At 50.7% G+C, this 21,527-nt stretch overlaps 1 protein-coding gene across 6 annotated transcripts in view; it reads left to right on the forward strand.

Moving 5' to 3' along the window:
• KLC4 (kinesin light chain 4) overlaps nucleotides 1-21,527 on the forward strand; it is a 142,288-nt gene that overhangs the window by 101,891 nt on the left and 18,870 nt on the right. For 2 of the 6 annotated variants that reach the window (XM_069768212.1, XM_069768211.1), the window contains exon 13: nucleotides 7,200-8,053. The exons of 3 other annotated variants lie outside the window; for them this stretch is intronic. In XM_069768212.1, coding sequence (XP_069624313.1) covers nucleotides 7,200-7,205 — 6 coding nt within the window. In that variant the 3' untranslated portion in view covers nucleotides 7,206-8,053. Of the gene's footprint in view, nucleotides 1-6,959; nucleotides 7,033-7,199; nucleotides 8,054-21,527 lie in introns of those variants that run through there. One more of the 6 variants, XM_069768210.1, reaches the window with a different exon arrangement.

Below are 21,527 nucleotides of genomic sequence, written 5' to 3' on the forward strand. Positions count from 1 at the left end.
TTGTGAACGATGAAGGCGTCGTAGGATGGTGGCTGCTTGTAGACAGTGAAGGCGTTGTAGGATGGCGGCTACTTGTGGACCGGGAAAGCGTCATAGGATGGCGACTGCTTGTGGATGGGGAAGGCGTCGTAGGATGGCGGCTGCTTGTAGACGGGGAAGGTGGCATAAGATGGTGACTGCTTGTGGACGGGGAACGCGTAGGATGGTGACTGGTTGTGGACAAGGAAGGCGCCATAGGATGGTGGATGCTTGTGGACGGGGAAGGCGTCATAGAATGGCGGCTGCTTGTGGACGGGGAAGGCATAGGATGGCGACTGCTTGTGGGTAATGAAGGCGTCGTAGGATGGCGGCTGCTTGTGGACGTGGAAGGCGTAGGATGGTGACTGGTTGTGGACGGGGAAGGCGTTGTAGGATGTAGGCTGCTTGTAGACTGGGAAGGTGGCATAAGATGGCGGCTGCTTGTAGACTGGGAAGGTGGCATAAGATGGCGGCTGCTTGTGGACGTGGAAGGCGTAGGATGGTGACTGGTTGTGGACGGGGAAGGCGTTGTAGGATGTAGGCTGCTTGTAGACTGGGAAGGTGGCATAAGATGGCGGCTGCTTGTAGACTGGGAAGGTGGCATAAGATGGCGGCTGCTTGTAGACGGGGAAGGTGGCATAAGATGGCGACTGCTTGTGGATGGGGAAGGCGTTATAGGATGGCAAAACCTTGTAGACAGTGAAGGCGTCGTAGGATGGCTGCTTGTGGACTGCAAAGAGGTAGGATAGTGGCTGCTCGTAGAGGGTAGCTCAATGCTACAATGGTAGCATAGAATAAGACTTGTTAATCCATTCTACTAGGATGCTCGGATTTTTTAGGAGTTCAGTTTTGAAATCGTCCACCTCTGATGTAAGTCAATGGGTTTCTGAAATCCATGTGGATTTTTGTCTGCACCACAGAGGAAAATCGTCTCAATAAGTAGCATGGTAAATATTCGTGTTGTATTCCATATGGAATAGATCATTTCTCTTATTTTATCCTGCAGCAGCAAAATGAGTGTGAATTATGGATATTCACCATGGATGCAGGTTTCTTCTCCATAGGCAGCAAAGCAACCCCAAAGCATCTGTGACTCTCCACCATATTTGACTGTAGGTACTGGGTTCTTTCCTTTGTAGCTATGCGTCATTCCGTTTTCTGTAAACATTTGATTGTTTTATCAAAAAGCTCTGTTTTGTCTCCTCTGTGCACAAAACGCTTTCCCAGAAGGATTTTAGTTACTAGCAAACATTTTGGCAAACTGCAGTCAAGTTTTTTTATGTTTCTGTGTCAGCAGTGGGGTCCTCAAGGGTCTCCTGCCATAGCGTTTCATTCAAATGTCGACAGTTTGCTCTGACACTGATGCCCTGAGCCTGCAGGTCAGCTTGGATTTCTTTTGAACTTTATTGTGGCTGCTTATCCACTATCCAGACTATACTGCATTGCAACCTTTCATCAATTTTTTGTGCTGTCCAGGGAGATTAGGTACAGTGCCATGAGTTGTAAACTTCTTATCTTGCCCACCGTGAACATCAAGAGCTCTGGAGATGGACTTGTAACCTCGAGATTGTTTATATTGTTCCTCATATGGTTCTCTTCTCTTCTTTTTCCATGCTTAGTGTGGCACACACAGTGCAGAGACTGAGGCAACTTTTCCCTATTTTATCTTGTTTTAAGTAGTCATTTTCATGTTGTCCACTGTTACAAAGCGCTGCGGAATATGTTGGCGCTATATAAATAAAAATTATTATTATTATTATTATTATTACTTGCCACAGGTGAGTGTGAACAAGCATTACATGCTTGAAACAAACTTGTTTATGACAGGACATGGGTTGTGTAGAGAGCCATAGACAGTATTCACTATAATTCATGCCTATCTGGTGGGTGGCAATGCTTCAGCTGATGCCAGTAATGGTTTTATCCATATACTGTGAACGATGTAGAACAAGATCCAATGGTCCATGGACGGGACCCTGATACTCTCCGGTGAATGGAGATGTGGACATTCCCATTCACTTCTCCATTGACGGTGGAGCGTGATGGTACCCTGTTCTCAATATGGATGCAAACTTCATTGGTGGGACCCTCATCTACATAACTACTCTGGCATTTTTTGTGGATATGTACAAGATGAAAATACCCCTTTTAAAATGAGAACATGTAATTTTAGTCTTGCGGTGGCCTGTGGTTGAGTGTCCATTGGGTGAATGTCTTAATGATGGTGGTGATGTGTATTTATAGTAATGTGTAGTTTTGGAGACCCCTAACCTCTCTTGTGATCCTCCTCATGTTCAGCCTAATCCTGCAGTATGAAGCCTGTGCCTTGTAACCCACCACTCCCTGCCTTCGGACATTACCCCTACTTTTGAACATTTGCTGCTGCATGTTTCCTCCCCTTAACTCTCCTCACCTTTTCTGATATGTAACTGTGTCACCTCTCTGATATCTTGTTGATCACTCCTGCACCTTCTGTCTGACATGTCTCGTCAAACCTTCCCCCCCTTCCCACTGATGTGTCCTATTGACTGCCTTGCTCTGATATCTGGATGACAGCCCCTCCACCCACTTCCCTGTGAGGTTTCATCGAGCCTCTCTTGCTTGTCTACTGATGTCTCAGCTTTATTGACCACTCTGCTCTCTCTGAAATGTCTTTTTGACTGACCCTTCCCCCACCCCCTTCTTTCCTCATCTTATTGAGCCTGTCCTGTTCTATGACACGTTTCGTCAAGCCTATCCTCCCATTTCTCTGACATTGCTCATTCAGACTGTCACCGCCCCACCCCTCCCCCCCATTCCTTTGAAGTGGCTGTCTTCCCCTTACATCTCATCGAGCTTGTCCGCTCCAACATGTCTCCATGGACCTGTCCTCCCTTTCTGATGTCTCGTCGAGCCTGTCCCCCCATTCCTCTGACATTGCTCGTTTAGTCCCTCCCCATTCCTTTAACATAGCTGTCAATCCTCTGACATGTCCCATCAAGCCTGTCCCCACCGATTACTCCGGCGCATCTCATGAAACCTGTCCCCCCATTCCATTAACATGTCTTGTTGAGCCTGTCCCCCCCCTTCCTCTGATGTGTCAGGTTGATCCCGTTGCCCCCCCATTGCTCTAGCGTGTTTTGTCGAGCCTCCCCCCCCCCCCATTCCTCAGATGTCGTCGAGCCTTTCCCCCCTTTTCCTATGACGTGGCTCGTCGAGCATGTCCCCTTCCCCCCATTCCTCTGACCTTGCTCGTCAAGCCTTTCCCCTGCCCATTCCTCTGCTGTGCTTGTCCCCACCCCCACCACCCCCATATGCCTTTGGTGCATCTTTCTGGGCACCTTCCCCATTCCTTTGACAGATCTTGTCTAACCTGTCTCCCTTATTCCTCTGTTGCGACATCTCATCGAGCCTGCCCCCCCCCCCCCCCCATTCCACTGACACCTCTCGTCTACCCTGTCCCCCGTTCCTCTGACACGTCTTGTCAAGCCTGCCCCCCCATACCTCTGATACGTCTTATCGAGCCGGTCGCCCCATTCCTCAGACTGTCTTTCCCCCAATTCCTCTGACGTGTCTTTCCCCCAATTCCTCTGACTCGGCGAACCAGTCCCCCTCTGTTCCACTGACGCATCTCGTCAAGCCTGTCCCCTCATTCCTCTGAAATGTCTCGTCTACCCTGTCCCCCCCCACCTCGTTCCTTTGACATGTCTTGTCGAGCATGTTCCCCTCCATTCCTCTGACACATCTTGTCGAGCCTGTCTTCCCCCAATTCTTAATTGTCTTGCCAAGCCTGTCCCCCCAACCATTCCGCTGATATATCTAGTTTAGCCTGTCCCCCCCCCCCATATGCCTCTATCGTCAAGTCTTCCCCCTCCATTCCTCTGACGTTTCTCATCGAACCTGTCCAACCCACCCCCCATTCCTCTGCCCATCCCACCATTCATTTGACATGTCTCGTCAAGCTTGTTCTCACCGTTCCTCTGGTGTGTACCCCTATTCCTCCTTACATTTTTCATTGATCCTGTCCCCGCCCCGTTTCCCCCCCCCCCCCCCCCCCCCCACGCACACAATTCCTGAGCCGTGTTTCGTCCTCGTCGGGCTTGTTCCCCCTCCATATGCCTCTGGCGCTTCTCAATGAGCCTGTCCACCTCTTCCACCCCCCACACACACAAACACATTCTTTTGACACATCTTGTCAAGCCTGCTCACCTCCATTTCTCTGATGCAGCTTCCCATCCAGCCCGTCCCGTTCCTCCCCCATTCCTGTGACACGTCTCGTCAAGCATGTCCCAGATATCTCTGATCTAGCCTATCCTCCCTTCATTCTTTTGCCCCGTCTTGTCGAGCCTGTCCTCCCCATTCCTCTGACGTCTCTCGTCGATCCTGTCCCCCTCCCCCCCCATTCCTCTGGCGCTTCCCATCGAGCCTGTCCCCCCATTCCTCTGATTCGGTGTCCCATTGAGCTTGCCTTCTGCATTATTCTGACAGTTCTTGTCGAGCATGTCCCCCCGAGTCCACTCGCACGTCTCGTCAAGCCCCCCTTCCCGATTCATCTGACGTGCCTTGTGGAGCTTGCCCCCCCATTTCTCTGCCACATGTCATTGAGCCGGTTTCCCCTGTTCATCGGACGTGTCTTGTCAAGCCTGCTCCCCCAATTCTACTGATGTGTCTCATCAAGCCTGTCCCCCCTCCCCATTCGTTTGATTTCTCGTTGAACATGTCCCCCCCCCAATTCTTTTGACGTTGCTCCTCGTGCCTGTCCACCCATTACTCTGATGTGTCTCGTGGAGCCTGTTCTCCCCATTCCTCTGATGCGGCATCCCATCGAGCCTGCCCTCCCCCATTCCTCTATCACGTCTTGTCGAGAATGTCCCCCGAGTCCTCTCACACGTCTCGTCAAGCCTGTTCACCCCCCCCCACCCCCCCCGATGCCTCTGATTCATCTCGTTAAGCTTGTCACCTCATTCCTTTGAAATGACTCATCTACCCTGGCCCCCCATTCCTCTGACACGTCTTGTTGAGCCTGTCCCCCCTCCATTCCTCTGACACGTCTTGTTGAGCCTGTCCCCCCCCCCCCATTCCTCTGACACGTCTTGTTGAGCCTGTCCCCCCCCATTCCTCTGACACGTCTTGTCGAACCGGTCCCTCCCCCCCCCCCCCCCCCCATTCCTCTGACACGGCTTGTTGAGTCTGTCCTTCCCCTTCCCCCCATTCCTGTGACTTGTTTCGTCGAGCCTGTCCCAGATTACTCTGATGCGTCTCGTCGAGCCTGCTTACCCCCATTCTTCTGAAACCTCTCACTTAACCTGTCCCCCCCATTCTTCTGACATGTCTTGTCGAGCTTGTCCTCCCCATTACTCTTACATGTCTTGTCAAGCCTGTCTATCCCTCATTACAATGACCCATCTAGTTGAGCCTGTCTACCCTGCTTTCCTCTGACTTCTTTCGTCGAGCATGCCCCCCCTTCCTCTGACATATATCCCCCCATTTCTCTGACCCGTCTCATCGAGCCTGTCCCCTCATTCTTCTGACGCATCTTGTCTACCCCCATTACTCTTGACACGTCTTGTCAAGCCTATCTCACATTTCTCTGACACGTTTTGATGAGCATGTCCCCCCATTTCCGACATTTCTCGTCGAGCCTGTCCCCTCATTCCTCCGACATGTCCACCTATTTCTGACGCGTCAAGTCGGACCTTCCCATTACTCTGACACATCTTGTCTACCTTCCATTACTCTGACACGTTTTGTCCAACCTGTCTTCCCCCATTCCTCTGAATTCTTTTGTCGAGCCTATCCCTCATACCTCTGACATGTCCCCCCATTCCTTTGACAAGTCTTGTCGAGCTTGTCCCCTCAATTCCTCTGAAATGTCTCGACTAGCCTGTCCCTCCCTATTCATTTGACGCGTCTCGTCGAGCCTGTCTATCCCCCATTCCTATGATGCATCTCATCTGCCCTGTCCCCCCCATATCTCTTACACGTCTCGTCAAGCCTGTCTACCCCCCCATTCCTCTGGCGTCCCCCCTCATTCCTCTGGCGTCCCCCTCATTCATCTGACGTTCACCCTATTCATCTGACGCATCTTGTCAAGCCTGTCCCCCCCATTCCTCTGATGCATCTTGTCAAGCCTGTCCCCCATTCCTCTGATGCATCTTGTCAAACTTGTCCCCCCCATTCCTCTGTATCTTGTCAAGCCTGTTCCCCCCCATTCCTCTGTATCATGTCAAGCCTGTTCCCCCCATTCCTCTGACTCTTGTCAAGCCTTTTACCCCCATTCCTCTGATGCATTTTGTCAAGCCTGTCCCCCCCAATCCTCTGACACATCTTGTCAAGCATGTCCCCCCATTCCTCTGACACATCTTGTCAAGCATGTCCCCCCATTCCTCTGATGCATCTTGTCAAGCCTGTCCCCCCATTCCTCTGATGCGTCTTTTCAAGCCTGTCCCCCCATTCCTCTGATGCATCTTGTCAAGCCTTTTTCCCCATTCCTCTGATGCATTTTGTCAAGCCTGTCCCCCCATTCCTCTGATGCATTTTGTCAAGCCTGTCCCCCCATTCCTCTGATGCATTTTGTCAAGCCTGTCCCCCCATTCCTCTGACGCATTTTGTCAAGCCTTTTACCCCATTCCTCTGTTCCATTTTGTCAAGCCTGTCCCCCTATTCCTCTGATGCATTTTGTCAAGCCTGATCCCCCCACCTCTGACTTGTATCCTATCTGACTTGTTTGTGTGCTCTCGGCCTCGTCCTTTTGTTTGCAGTCCCGGTTATTTCTGCTTCCATGTTTCCTCCTGACCATTATCTGCCAGTGTCTATGGTATGCCTATGGTTCTATGTAGCCAGGACAGGTATCGCCTTCGCCGATGCTCCTCTCACTACTGGCATGATGGTGGAATGTGCTTCAGCCTCTTCATGTATTTGGGGTCTTTCAGCTTCTTAACTTCGGTTATCTGTTCATTAAGACATATAGATTTCCCCCTCGAGCCAGTAATGATCTCCAGTGCTGACTCTGAAGATTGCTGATCTGTGTGTTAGGTAAGGAATCCGCAGTGACCATCAGGTCCGGTGTAGATTTCCAGTTAGTCACCCATATATCTATAATTACCCCATATACTGCTTGGTCCTTCCCTCTGTGCTTCTGCTAGGGTTGGGGCTTGTCCAGCTCAGTTACTGTAAGATCTTCTGTTTTCTGTACTTTTTAGGCTTAATTACTGGGACACATCCACCCTTCCATCCACCCATCCCCAACAGACGGGCCGCAGTCATATGCTGAGGACAGAACCAGGCTCTGTCCGCACCTCCATCATCACCGTGAGATACAATCTCCCCCAAGAAACATCACTAAAATTGTGACAGCGAAGCTTAAAACCATCGCCATGATTGTCGTCATACGGCTCTAATCCACATGGACAAACCTTCCCTAACGCAGCGGCCAATCTGCTCCAGACTCTTCGGGGGTCTCTGGTGCCTTTTGGGTTTATGGGCCAGTGGATAAATAACTGCAGCCTCAGACATCAGACCAGGCCGTGCTGCCCCTGGGTATCACTGGGGCTCAGTGTTACTCTGTAATGTGCTGTTCAGCCGTTGTCCACACACTTAAGCTTGAATTCTAGCGAAATATTTCTCTGATATATGTGTAGCCGGGGACGCCACTCAGGTTTTTTCAGTGTTGTGGTCAATGGGTCTGCTCCCTGCATCACACACAGCTGGTCGGGGTCCGCTTAGTGTCCATCTTGTGATGTCCTCCATGGCTGTAGTCTAGGTTGAGCAGATCTTCCATGTTTTCACCCTTCTTTTTCTGGCTGGTGAACTTTCCAGGGTCCTGTAGTCAGATGGAGTATTAGCAGATAGGCGATAAATGGACAGTTCTAGGTCTGCCGGCAACGAGCATGTGACATACGGAGATGAGCATGTGGATAAGTTACTTGTGAACACCGGATGTCAGAGTTCCTGCGGTGGAGTATGGCCGCGCCAGAGACTGCATTGTGTGAGCCAGCCGCTAGCCCTTGTACACACTCTTCAGCTTCATGGTCCAAGTCCTGTGTTTTCTGAGTACAAGAAAAAAAAAACCTGAAAAACTGCTTTGTGTGACCCAGCTGTAATGTGCAGGTACAGTAGTGTTCAAAATATTAGCCGTCCAATATGACTAACCAGATGAATCGCTGTTTTTGGCGTAAATTATATCCCCACGTGTTGCACAGTTTACCAGTCGGTGCAGTAGATAAGAAAACCACCAGACTCAACGTTCACGATCTGCCACCAGACTCAACGTTCACGATCTGCAGGTTTCTGTATTAGAATAATTGACAGGGCGGTGATCACAGTAATATCAGTGTGGAGATCAATCAGTGAGGTCCATCATTCTGTGACGACACGGGGTGAATCAGGTGGCCCTTATCTAAGGGAGAAGACAGGACACGTCCTACATGCATTTCTCCTGGAAAGCCTGAGAAATATGGGTCGTTGGGACCTTGTTCAGAAGAACAGCGGACTGTGATTAATAAGTTGATTGGAGAAGGTAAAATTTATAAAGAAGTGCAGACAATGATCGGCCGTTCAGCTGAAATGATCTCCAATGCTTTGGTTTGGTTTCCATTATAGAGAGACAAGGAAGAAAACGGAAGACGACCATTATAATGGATGGAAGAATGGCCAGAATGGGAAAGGCTCCGCCAATGATCAGCTCCAGAATGATCACAATCTCACGATACCAATGATCGGCTCCAGGATGATCACAGACAATCTCACGTTACCAATGATCGGCTCCAGGATGATCATAGTCTCATGTTACCAATGATCGGCTCCAGGATGATCACAGTCTCACGTTACCAATGATCGGTTTCAGGATGATCAGAGTCTCACGTTACCAATGATCGGCTTCAGGATGATCACAGTCTCACGTTACCAATGATCGGCTGCAGGATGATCACAGACAGTCTCACGTTGCCAATGATCGACTCCAGGATGATCACAGACAGTCTCACGTTACCAATGATCGGCTCCAGGATGATCACAGTCTCATGTTACCAATGATCGGCTCCAGGATGATCACAGTCTCACGTTACCAATGATCGGCTTCAGGATGATCAGAGTCTCACGTTACCAATGATCGGCTTCAGGATGATCACAGTCTCACGTTACCAATGATCGGCTCCAGGATGATCACAGTCTCACGTTACCAATGATCGACTCCAGGATGATCACAGACAGTCTCATGTTACCAATGATCGGCTCCAGGATGATCACAGTCTCACGTTACCAATGATCGGCTCCAGGATGATCACAGACAGTCTCACGTTACCAATGATCGGCTCCAGGATGATCACAGACAGTCTCATGTTACCAATGATCGGCTCCAGGATGATCACAGTCTCACGTTACCAATGATCGGCTCCAGGATGATCACAGTCAGTCTCACGTTACCAGTGATCGGCTCCAGGATGATCACAGTCTCACGTTACCAATGATCGGCTCCGGGATGATCACAGTCTCACGTTACCAATGATCGGCTCCGGGATGATCACAGTCAGTCTCACGTTACCAGTGATCGGCTCCAGGATGATCACAGTCTCACGTTACCAGTGATCGGCTCCGGGATGATCACAGTCTCACGTTACCAATGATCGGCTCCAGGATGATCACAGACAGTCTCACGTTACCAATGATCGGCTGCAGGATGATCACAGTCTCATGTTACCAATGATCGGCTCCAGGATGATCACAGACAGTCTCACGTTACCAATGATCGGCTCCAGGATGATCACAGACAGTCTCACGTTACCAATGATCGGCTCCAGTATGATCACAGACAGTCTCACGTTACCAATGATCGGCTCCAGGGTGATCACAGTCTCACGTTACCAATGATCGGCTCCAGGATGATCACAGTCTCACGTTACCAATGATCGGCTCCAGGATGATCACAGTCTCACGTTACCAATGATCGGCTGCAGGATGATCACAGACAGTCTCACGTTACCAATGATCAGCTCCAGGATGATCACAGTCTCACATTACCAATGATCAGCTGCAGGATGATCACAGACAGTCTCATGTTACCAATGATCGGCTTCAGGATGATCACAGTCTCACGTTACCAGTGATCGGCTCCAGGATGATTACAGTCTCACGTTACCAATGATCGGCTCCAGGATGATCACAGTCTCACGTTACCAATGATCGGCTGCAGGATGATCACAGACAGTCTCACGTTACCAATGATCAGCTCCAGGATGATCACAGTCTCACGTTACCAATGATCGGCTGCAGGATGATCACAGACAGTCTCATGTTACCAATGATCGGCTCCAGGATGATCACAGTCTCACGTTACCAATGATCGGCTGCAGGATGATCACAGACAGTCTCACGTTACCAAAGATCAGCTCCAGGATGATCACAGTCTCACGTTACCAATGATCAGCTGCAGGATGATCACAGACAGTCTCATGTTACCAATGATCGGCTTCAGGATGATCACAGTCTCACGTTACCAGTGATCGGCTCCAGGATGATCACAGTCTCACGTTACCAATGATCGGCTGCAGGATGATCACAGACAGTCTCATGTTACCAATGATCGGCTCCAGGATGATCACAGTCTCACGTTACTAATGATCGGCTTCAGGATGATCACAGTCTCACGTTACCAATGATCGGTTACAGGATGATCACAGACAGTCTCACGATACCAATGATCGGCTCCAGGATGATCACAGTTTCACGTTACCAATGATCGGCTCCAGGATGATCACACACAGTCTCACGTTACCAATGATCGGCTCCAGGATGATCACAGTCTCACGTTACTAATGATCGGCTTCAGGATGATCACAGTCTCACGTTACCAATGATCGGTTACAGGATGATCACAGTCTCACGTTACCAATGATCGGCTCCAGGATGATCACAGTCTCACGTTACCAATGATCGGCTCCAGGATGATCACAGACAGTCTCACGTTACCAATGATCAGCTCCAGGATGATCACAGTCTCACGTTACCAATAATCGGCTGCAGGATGATCACAGACAGTCTCACGTTACCAATGATCGGCTCCAGGATGATCACAGTCTCACATTACCAATGATCGGCTGCAGGATGATCACAGACAGTCTCACGTTACCAATGATCAGCTCCAGGATGATCACAGTCTCACGTTACCAATGATCGGCTGCAGGATGATCACAGACAGTCTCATGTTACCAATGATCGGCTCCAGGATGATCACAGTCTCACGTTACCAATGATCGGCTGCAGGATGATCACAGTCTCACGTTACCAATGATCGGCTCCAGGATGATCACAGACAGTCTCACGTTACCAATGATCGGCTCCAGGATGATCACAGTCTCACGTTACTAATGATCAGCTTCAGGATGATCACAGTCTCACGTTACCAGTGATCGGCTCCAGGATGATCACAGTCTCACGTTACCAATGATCGGCTCCAGGATGATCACAGTCTCACGTTACCAATGATCGGCTGCAGGATGATCACAGACAGTCTCACCTTACCAATGATCAGCTCCAGGATGATCACAGTCTCACGTTACCAATGATCGGCTGCAGGATGATCACAGACAGTCTCACGTTACCAATGATCGGCTCCAGGATGATCACAGTCTCACATTACCAATGATCGGCTGCAGGATGATCACAGACAGTCTCACGTTACCAATGATCAGCTCCAGGATGATCACAGTCTCACGTTACCAATGATCGGCTGCAGGATGATCACAGACAGTCTCATGTTACCAATGATCGGCTCCAGGATGATCACAGTCTCACGTTACCAATGATCGGCTGCAGGATGATCACAGTCTCATGTTACCAATGATCGGCTCCAGGATGATCACAGACAGTCTCACGTTACCAATGATCGGCTCCAGGATGATCACAGTCTCACGTTACTAATGATCGGCTTCAGGATGATCACAGTCTCACGTTACCAGTGATCGGCTCCAGGATGATCACAGTCTCACGTTACCAATGATCGGCTGCAGGATGATCACAGTCTCACGTTACCAATGATCGGCTCCAGGATGATCACAGACAGTCTCACGTTACCAATGATCGGCTCCAGGATGATCACAGTCTCACGTTACTAATGATCGGCTTCAGGATGATCACAGTCTCACGTTACCAGTGATCGGCTCCAGGATGATCACAGTCTCACGTTACCAATGATCGGCTGCAGGACGATCACAGACAGTCTCACGTTACCAATGATCAGCTCCAGGATGATCACAGTCTCACGTTACCAATGATCGGCTGCAGGATGATCACAGACAGTCTCACGTTACCAATGATCGGCTCCAGGATGATCACAGTCTCACGTTACCAATGATCGGCTGCAGGATGATCACAGACAGTCTCACGTTACCAATGATCAGCTCCAGGATGATCACAGTCTCACGTTACCAATGATCGGCTGCAGGATGATCACAGACAGTCTCATGTTACCAATGATCGGCTCCAGGATGATCACAGTCTCACGTTACCAATGATCGGCTGCAGGATGATCACAGTCTCACGTTAACAATGATCGGCTCCAGGATGATCACAGACAGTCTCACGTTACCAATGATCGGCTCAAGGATGATCACAGTCTCACGTTACTAATGATCGGCTTCAGGATGATCACAGTCTCACGTTACCAGTGATCGGCTCCAGGATGATCACAGTCTCATGTTACCAATGATCGGCTGCAGGATGATCACAGACAGTCTCATGTTACCAATGATCGGCTCCAGGATGATCACAGTCTCACGTTACTAATGATCGGCTTCAGGATGATCACAGTCTCACGTTACTAATGATCGGTTACAGGATGATCACAGACAGTCTCACGATACCAATGATCGGCTCCAGGATGATCACAGTCTCACGTTACCAATGATCGGCTCCAGGATGATCACACACAGTCTCACGTTACCAATGATCGGCTCCAGGATGATCACAGTCTCACGTTACTAATGATCGGCTTCAGGATGATCACAGTCTCACGTTACCAATGATCGGTTACAGGATGATCACACACAGTCTCACGTTACCAATGATCGGCTCCAGGATGATCACAGTCTCATGTTACCAATGATCGGCTTCAGGATGATCACAGTCTCACGTTACTAATGATCGGCTTCAGGATGATCACAGTCTCACGTTACCAGTGATCGGCTCCAGGATGATCACAGTCTCACGTTACCAGTGATCGGCTCCAGGATGATCACAGACCGTCTCATGTTACCAATGATCGGCTCCAGGATGATCACAGTCTCACGTTACTAATGATCGGCTTCAGGATGATCACAGACAGTCTCACGTTACCAATGATCGGCTGCAGGATGATCACAGACAGTCTCATGTTACCAATGATCGGCTCCAGGATGATCACAGTCTCACGTTACTAATGATCGGCTTCAGGATGATCACAGTCTCACGTTACCAATGATCGGCTCCAGGATGATCACAGACAGTCTCACGTTACCAATGATCGGCTCCAGGATGATCACAGTCTCATGTTACCAATGATCGGCTCCAGGATGATCACAGTCTCACGTTACTAATGATCGGCTTCAGGATGATCACAGTCTCACGTTACCAATGATCGGCTGCAGGATGATCACACACAGTCTCACGTTACCAATGATCGGCTGCAGGATGATCACAGACAGTCTCACGTTACCAATGATCGGCTGCAGGATGATCACAGTCTCACGTTACCTGTGAGGACTGACAATTAGAAGATGCCTGTGTGACGCTAATCTCTTACCAATAAGTCCCCTCAAAATCCCACTGATAAAAAAGACATGTACTGAAGAGGATACAATCTGCCAAAGATCACATCAACCGGCCTAAAGAGAAATGGAGAAACATTTTGTGGACTGAAGTATGTAAAATAGTTGTTTTTGGTTCCAAGGGCCGCAGTTTATCAGACGACCCCCCAAACTGTGCAATCAAGCTACAGTGCCCTCTGCACACAGTGAAGCATGGTGGTGAAGCATCATGATATGGGCAGGTTTCTCTTACTATGGTGCTGGACCTATTTACTGCACACCAAGGATCATGGGCCAGTTTATATATATTACAATACTTGAAGAAGTCATGTTTCCTTACGCTGAAGAGGATGTGCCCTTGAAATGGGGATTTCACCAAGACAACAACAATAACCACAGCAGTAAACAAGAAAAATCTTGGTTCCAGTCCAAAAAAATTGAGGTTATGGAGTGGCCAGCCTGATAGGACACTTGTGGGGGGGACATCAGAAATGCCGTTTCTGAGGCAAAGCCAACAAATGCCAAAAAAAATAGTGGATTGTAGCCCAAGCATCCTGGAGTTACAGGTGACCGGGGCAGAAGGTGGTGACTCAATGCTACATAGACGGGAGGCCGGTAATTAGGAAATATCAGGTCAGTGATTCCCAGGAAGGATAAATCCTCATAAAGAACAGTAGTAAAGACAAATGCAGACGCTGCTGATCAGAACGGACGATGGTCATTTTCTGCTATTGTCTGTGAAGTAGTTATACATTATCTACAGTTCTCAGTGTTGTGAATTAGGACACAGCGAGCGACGTGCCCAATGCTGGAGATAAAAGGAGGAGAAAGGTTTGGGATTCACTCTGATTTTTGTGAACACACGGCTGTTATTTTGAAAACTACTGTATTAGATGAAGTGACCTAAAATCACCAGTCACATGGGAAATGTTGCCTCCAGCTGGTCATGGACTATGCTCTGGGCTGACTCCTCATGTCACTGAAGTCTCACGGTTCATCGAATCGATGCCCAAACAAGGCCTGATGTGAATTGTTCTCTGGTCATGGCCAAAACATGAGAAAATTAGGCAGCATTCCCTGAACATCAGAGATGTTCCCATGCTCATTGTCCGGGTCTACCTCTGATGGCTGTCGTCACCCGATAGGAGTGGCCAAATTTTCATCCATGAAGAGGGTCACCGAGCTTTTGTGCCCACCGGTATCCCGTTCCCAGGCTATATACTATGCCCACCATTATCCCACATCCAGGCTCTAGGCTGCACCTGCCATTATCCCGCTCCCAGGCTGTAAGCCGCACCTGCCATTATCCCGCTCCCAGGCTGTAAGCCGCACCTGCCATTATCCCGCTCCCAGGCTGTAGGCCACACTCGCCATTATCCCACTCCCAAGCTGTAGGCCGCCCCTGCCATTATCCCGCTCCCAGGCTGTAGGCCGCCCCTGCCATTATCCCGGACCCAGGCTGTAGGCCACACTCGCCATTATCCCGCTCCCAGGCTGTAGGCCGCACCTGCCATTATCCCACTCCCAGGCTGTAGGCCGCACCTGCCATTATCCCACTCCCAGGCTGTAGGCCGCACCTGCCATTATCCCACTCCCAGGCTGTAGGCCGCGCCTGCCATTATCCCACTCCTAAGCTGTAGGCCGCGCCTGCCATTATCCCACTCCTAAGCTGTAGGCCGCGCATGCCATTATCCCGCTCCCAGGCTGTAGGCCGTGCCTGCCATTATCCCGCTCCCAGGCTGTAGGCCACACTCGCCATTATCCCGGACCCAGGCTGTAGGCCGTGCCTGCCATTATCCCGCTCCCAGGCTGTAGGCCACACTCGCCATTATCCCGGACCCAGGCTGTAGGCCGTGCCTGCCATTATCCCGCTCCCAGGCTGTAGGCCACACTCGCCATTATCCCGGACCCAGGCTATAGGCCACACCCGCTGTTATCCCTGTCCTTTCTCCTTGACTTCAGTGCCTTATTAATTGTTTCGCTGTTTCATGCTATATGTAGTGTGTTGTGCTGTCCCTTGTATCTCAGAGTAAGTTCACCAGGACCGCTAACTGAGAAGAGTGATGTAGCTCCCTTCCACTTGTCCCCTTCTCCCTGTACGTTTTTTTATGTTTTGAATGCGCCCTGTGTATTCTAGACTCGCCTCCTATCCTTGCATGTTCTCATGCTTCTCTCCTGCTCTGTGTTAAGTTCTACACTTGGCACCTTCATTCTGCCATCATCTTCTTCTCCTGTAGACTCCTTGTGCTTCCTTTACTTACTGTCCCTGTCTTCTGCGCTCTCCGTCCTTGTCTTCTGCGCTCTCCGTCCTTGTCTTCTGAGCCCTCTGCCCCGTCTTCCGGCCCCTTCTTCTGCTCTCTCCGCCTCCATCTGCCACACCTTCTGCCCCCGTCTTCCTTGCCCTTTGGCCCCTTCTGCGCTCTCTGCCCCCATCTTCCGCGCCCTCCGCCCCCCTCTGCCCTCAAGATACCCCATGCTTGAGCTCTATGTCTCTCCAGCAGCAGCATATTTCTGGTAGCTTGAGGAAGATGTAAGTTATTAGCGATTTGTTTTCCTTCATGGTTTGATGGCATTTACATCAATAAAGTACAATGGCTCAGCAGCTAACGTCAGAGACTGGATGTGATGAGTGGACGAGGACCATGCAGAATCCAGCAGTTCTTCGGGGTCATAAATTAGAATCTAAACTGGAAAGATGCTTTCATTAATGAAGTTATTTTTCCTGGTCACACTTGTGTCCTTTGTAGATGCCCTTAGCTTGCTCTTTGGTGAGGAACACTTCTTTTCTGGATTCTCATTAGTTGAGCATTTCCCTCCCTGTTTTCCCCGATCGTCTAACATTCCCAATTGGGATGTGATAGGGGTTGCGGACGTATCTGTAGCACAGAACATATGGACCCTCCTCAGTAATCCATGATGATGGAGTGGCCACATGTTCATCTGCAACACAGAAAACCTGATTGTGAATCTCTGGCCACAGTACGGGCCGGAAACCTCTATGGAAGGTAGAAGAATTCTTCTGTGTATTGTAGGCTTATCGCTAGGATTTTGTCATCACTTCTGATCGGTGGTCGTCTGACGTCTGAAGCTCCCACCGATCCTAAGAATAATGGCGATGGTCTAGCACCTTAACACCATGTGCCAGGAACCCTCCAAGTAAAGTGACACAAGGTTTCAAGATCGGAATAGTCTAATGGATGTGTTTTATTCCCAAGAATGCGAAGGAGAACAGAAGTCCTGATGACCTGCAGCAGTGGGCCGGGACTGTTAGCCCCTCATTGCCCGTGGATATGATGGGGGTCCTGATGACCTGCAGCAGTGAGCCGGGACTGTTAGCCCCTCATTGCCCGTGGATATGATGGGGGTCCTGATGACCTGCAGCAGTGGGCCGGGACTGTTAGCCCCTCATTGCCCGTGGATATGATGGGGGTCCTGATGACCTGCAGCAGTGGGCCGGGACTGTTAGCCCCTCATTGCCCGTGGATATGATGGGGGTCCTGATGACCTGCAGCAGTGGGCCGGGACTGTTAGCCCCTCATTGCCCGTGAATATGATGGGGGTCCTGATGACCTGCAGCAGTGATCCGCGACTTTTAGCCCCTCATTGCCCGTGAATATGATGGGGGTCCTGATGACCTGCAGCAGTGATCCGGGACTGTTAGCCCCTCATTGCCCGTGGATATGATGGGGGTCCTGATGACCTGCAGCAGTGAGCCGGGACTGTTAGCCCCTCATTGCCCGTGAATATGATGGGGGTCCTGATGACCTGCAGCAGTGAGCCAGGACTGTTAGCCCCTCATTGCCCGTGAATATGATGGGGGTCCTGATGACCTGCAGCAGTGAGCCGGGACTGTTAGCCCCTCATTGCCCGTGGATATGATGGGGGTCCTGATGACCTGCAGCAGTGATCCGGGACTGTTAGCCCCTCATTGCCCGTGGATATGATGGGGGTCCTGATGACCTGCAGCAGTGATCCGGGACTGTTAGCCCCTCATTGCCCGAGGATATGATGGGGGTCCTGATGACCTGCAGCAGTGGGCCGGGACTGTTAGCCCCTCATTGCCCGTGGATATGATGGGGGTCCTGATGACCTGCAGCAGTGAGCCAGGACTGTTAGCCCCTCATTGCCCGTGAATATGATGGGGGTCCTGATGACCTGCAGCAGTGAGCCGGGACTGTTAGCCCCTCATTGCCCGTGGATATGATGGGGGTCCTGATGACCTGCAGCAGTGATCCGGGACTGTTAGCCCCTCATTGCCCGTGGATATGATGGGGGTCCTGATGACCTGCAGCAGTGATCCGGGACTGTTAGCCCCTCATTGCCCGAGGATATGATGGGGGTCCTGATGACCTGCAGCAGTGAGCCGGGACTGTTAGCCCCTCATTGCCCGTGAATATGATGGGGGTCCTGATGACCTGCAGCAGTGAGCCGGGACTGTTAGCCCCTCATTGCCCGAGGATATGATGGGGGTCCTGATGACCTGCAGCAGTGATTCGGGACTGTTAGCCCCTCATTGCCCGTGGATATGATGGGGGTCCTGATGACCTGCAGCAGTGAGCCGGGACTGTTAGCCCCTCATTGCCCGTGGATATGATGGGGGTCCTGATGACCTGCAGCAGTGATCCGGGACTGTTAGCCCCTCATTGCCCGAGGATATGATGGGGGTCCTGATGACCTGCAGCAGTGAGCCGGGACTGTAAGCCCCTCATTGCCCGTGGATATGATGGGGGTCCTGATGACCTGCAGCAGTGGGCCGGGACTGTTAGCCCCTCATTGCCCGTGAATATGATGGGGGTCATGATAATCTGAAGCAGTGTGCTGGGACTGTTAGTCCCTTGGAGGAATGGACCATGGTCTTTACCACCAGTGATTGTTTAAAGCTGCAGAGGAAATGATAAATTGTTCATGATCCTCATATCTACTTGTCTTCATGTGCACGATTATCAGGACGGCCATCTTAATCTAAGCAGTAACGTCAGAAAGCGGATCATTGACTTCCATGAATGATTGTTTGCATGCTGTGGGTCACTTTACAAAGTTAGGCAAGTTGTGAGCTGTGACCATCACCTGCCAACTGCTATCATTGACCTCTGTGAGAGAGTGCTGTGTGCATGCTGTGTGTCACTGCGCAGGACGGACCATGGTCATGTAGTCACTTATAGGACTGAGCATGCTCTGTGACATGTGCAGAGGTTACTGAGCAGAGAGGGAATGAAAGCGGGCAGTGTCCATCGCATTGAATTCTATGGGAGTTCTGTGCATGCTCTGTCATCTGTGCAGGGAGTGCAGAGTTCTGTCCACCATCTCCTGTAATGGTGGAGCCTGTGTGGTAGCAGACCTTGTAACCCAGCCCTCTTATAGAAATGAGATGGCGGCGAAGAGAAAGTGCAGAAATTGTGACAGAAACACTGAGTAATAATGTGACGTTATCATGGCCCGTCCTCACCAGGGGGCACCATCTATGCAAATAATAAATGATAAAAATGTTCTGAGTGTTGGTGCTTCCTCTGTGATTGGCCCAAGAAACGTCTCTCAAAAAAGAGACCGCAGAATGACCAGACGGCAGAGATACACGGGGTGTCACGTGTGATGTTACAGGATGGCAGAGATACGCGGGGTGTCACGTGCGATGTTACAGGATGGCAGAGATACGCGGGGTGTCACGTGCGATGTTACAGGATGGCAGAGATACGCGGGGTGTCACGTGTGATGTTACAGGATGGCAGAGATACAAGGGGTGTCACGTGTGATGTTACAGGATGGCAGAGATACACGGGGTGTCACGTGTGATGTTACAGGATGGCAGAGATACGCGGGGTGTCACGTGTGATGTTACAGGATGGCAGAGATACACGGGGTGTCACGTGTGATGTTACAGGATGGCAGAGATACACGGGGTGTCACGTGTGATGTTACAGGATGGCAGAGATACGCGGGGTGTCACGTGTGATGTTACAGGATGGCAGAGATACACGGGGTGTCACGTGTGATGTTACAGGACGGCAGCGATACACGGGGTGTTAGACGTGTGATGTTACAGGATGGCAGAGATACACGGGGTGTCACATGTGATGTTACAGGATGGCAGAGATACGCGGGGTGTTAGACGTGTGATGTTACAGGATGGCAGAGATACAAGGGGTGTCACATGTGATGTTACAGGATGGCAGAGATACGCGGGGTGTCACGTGTGATGTTACAGGATGGCAGAGATACGCGGGGTGTCACGTGTGATGTTACAGGATGGCAGAGATACACGGGGTGTCACGTGTGATGTTACAGGATGGCAGAGATACACGGGGTGTCACGTGTGATGTTACAGGATGGCAGAGATACACGGGGTGTCACGTGTGATGTTACAGGATGGCAGAGATACGCGGGGTGTCACGTGTGATGTTACAGGATGGCAGAGATACACGGGGTGTCACGTGTGATGTTACAGGATGGCAGAGATACGCGGGGTGTCACGTGTGATGTTACAGGATGGCAGAGATACACGGGGTGTCACGTGTGATGTTACAGGATGGCAGAGATACACGGGGTGTCACGTGTGATGTTACAGGATGGCAGAGATACGCGGGGTGTCACGTGTGATGTTACAGGATGGCAGAGATACACGGGGTGTCACGTGTGATGTTACAGGACGGCAGCGATACACGGGGTGTTAGACGTGTGATGTTACAGGATGGCAGAGATACACGGGGTGTCACATGTGATGTTACAGGATGGCAGAGATACGCGGGGTGTTAGACGTGTGATGTTACAGGATGGCAGAGATACAAGGGGTGTCACATGTGATGTTACAGGATGGCAGAGATACGCGGGGTGTTAGACGTGTGATGTTACAGGATGGCAGAGATACAAGGGGTGTCACATGTGATGTTACAGGATGGCAGAGATACGCGGGGTGTCACGTGTGATGTTACAGGACGGCAGAGATACGCGGGGTGTCACGTGTGATGTTACAGGACGGCAGAGATACAAGGGGTGTCACGTGTGATGTTACAGGATGGCAGAGATACGCGGGGTGTCACGTGTGATGTTACAGGACGGCAGAGATACAAGGGGTGTCACGTGTGATGTTACAGGATGGCAGAGATACACGGGGTGTCACGTGTGATGTTACAGGATGGCAGAGATACGTGGGGTGTCACGTGTGATGTTACAGGACGGCAGAGATACGCGGGGTGTCACGTGTGATGTTACAGGATGGCAGAGATACGTGGAGTGTCAAGTGTGATGTTACAGGATGGCAGAGATACGCGGGGTGTCACGTGTGATGTTACAGGACGGCAGAGATACAAGGGGTGTCACGTGTGATGTTACAGGATGGCAGAGATACGCGGGGTGTCACGTGTGATGTTACAGGACGGCAGAGATACAAGGGGTGTCACGTGTGATGTTACAGGATGGCAGAGATACACGGGGTGTTAGACGTGTGATGTTACAGGATGGCAGAGATACACGGGGTGTCACGTGTGATGTTACAGGACGGCAGAGATACGCGGGGTGTCACGTGTGATGTTACAGGATGGCAGAGATACACGGGGTGTCACGTGTGATGTTACAGGACGGCAGAGATACGCGGGGTGTCACGTGTGATGTTACAGGACGGCAGAGATACAAGGGGTGTCACGTGTGATGTTACAGGATGGCAGAGATACACGGGGTGTCACGTGTGATGTTACAGGATGGCAGAGATACGCGGGGTGTCACGTGTGATGTTACAGGACGGCAGAGATACAAGGGGTG

This window comes from Ranitomeya imitator, chromosome 5 (genome assembly GCF_032444005.1).
Source record: "Ranitomeya imitator isolate aRanImi1 chromosome 5, aRanImi1.pri, whole genome shotgun sequence".
NCBI classification, from domain to species: domain Eukaryota; kingdom Metazoa; phylum Chordata; class Amphibia; order Anura; family Dendrobatidae; genus Ranitomeya; species Ranitomeya imitator.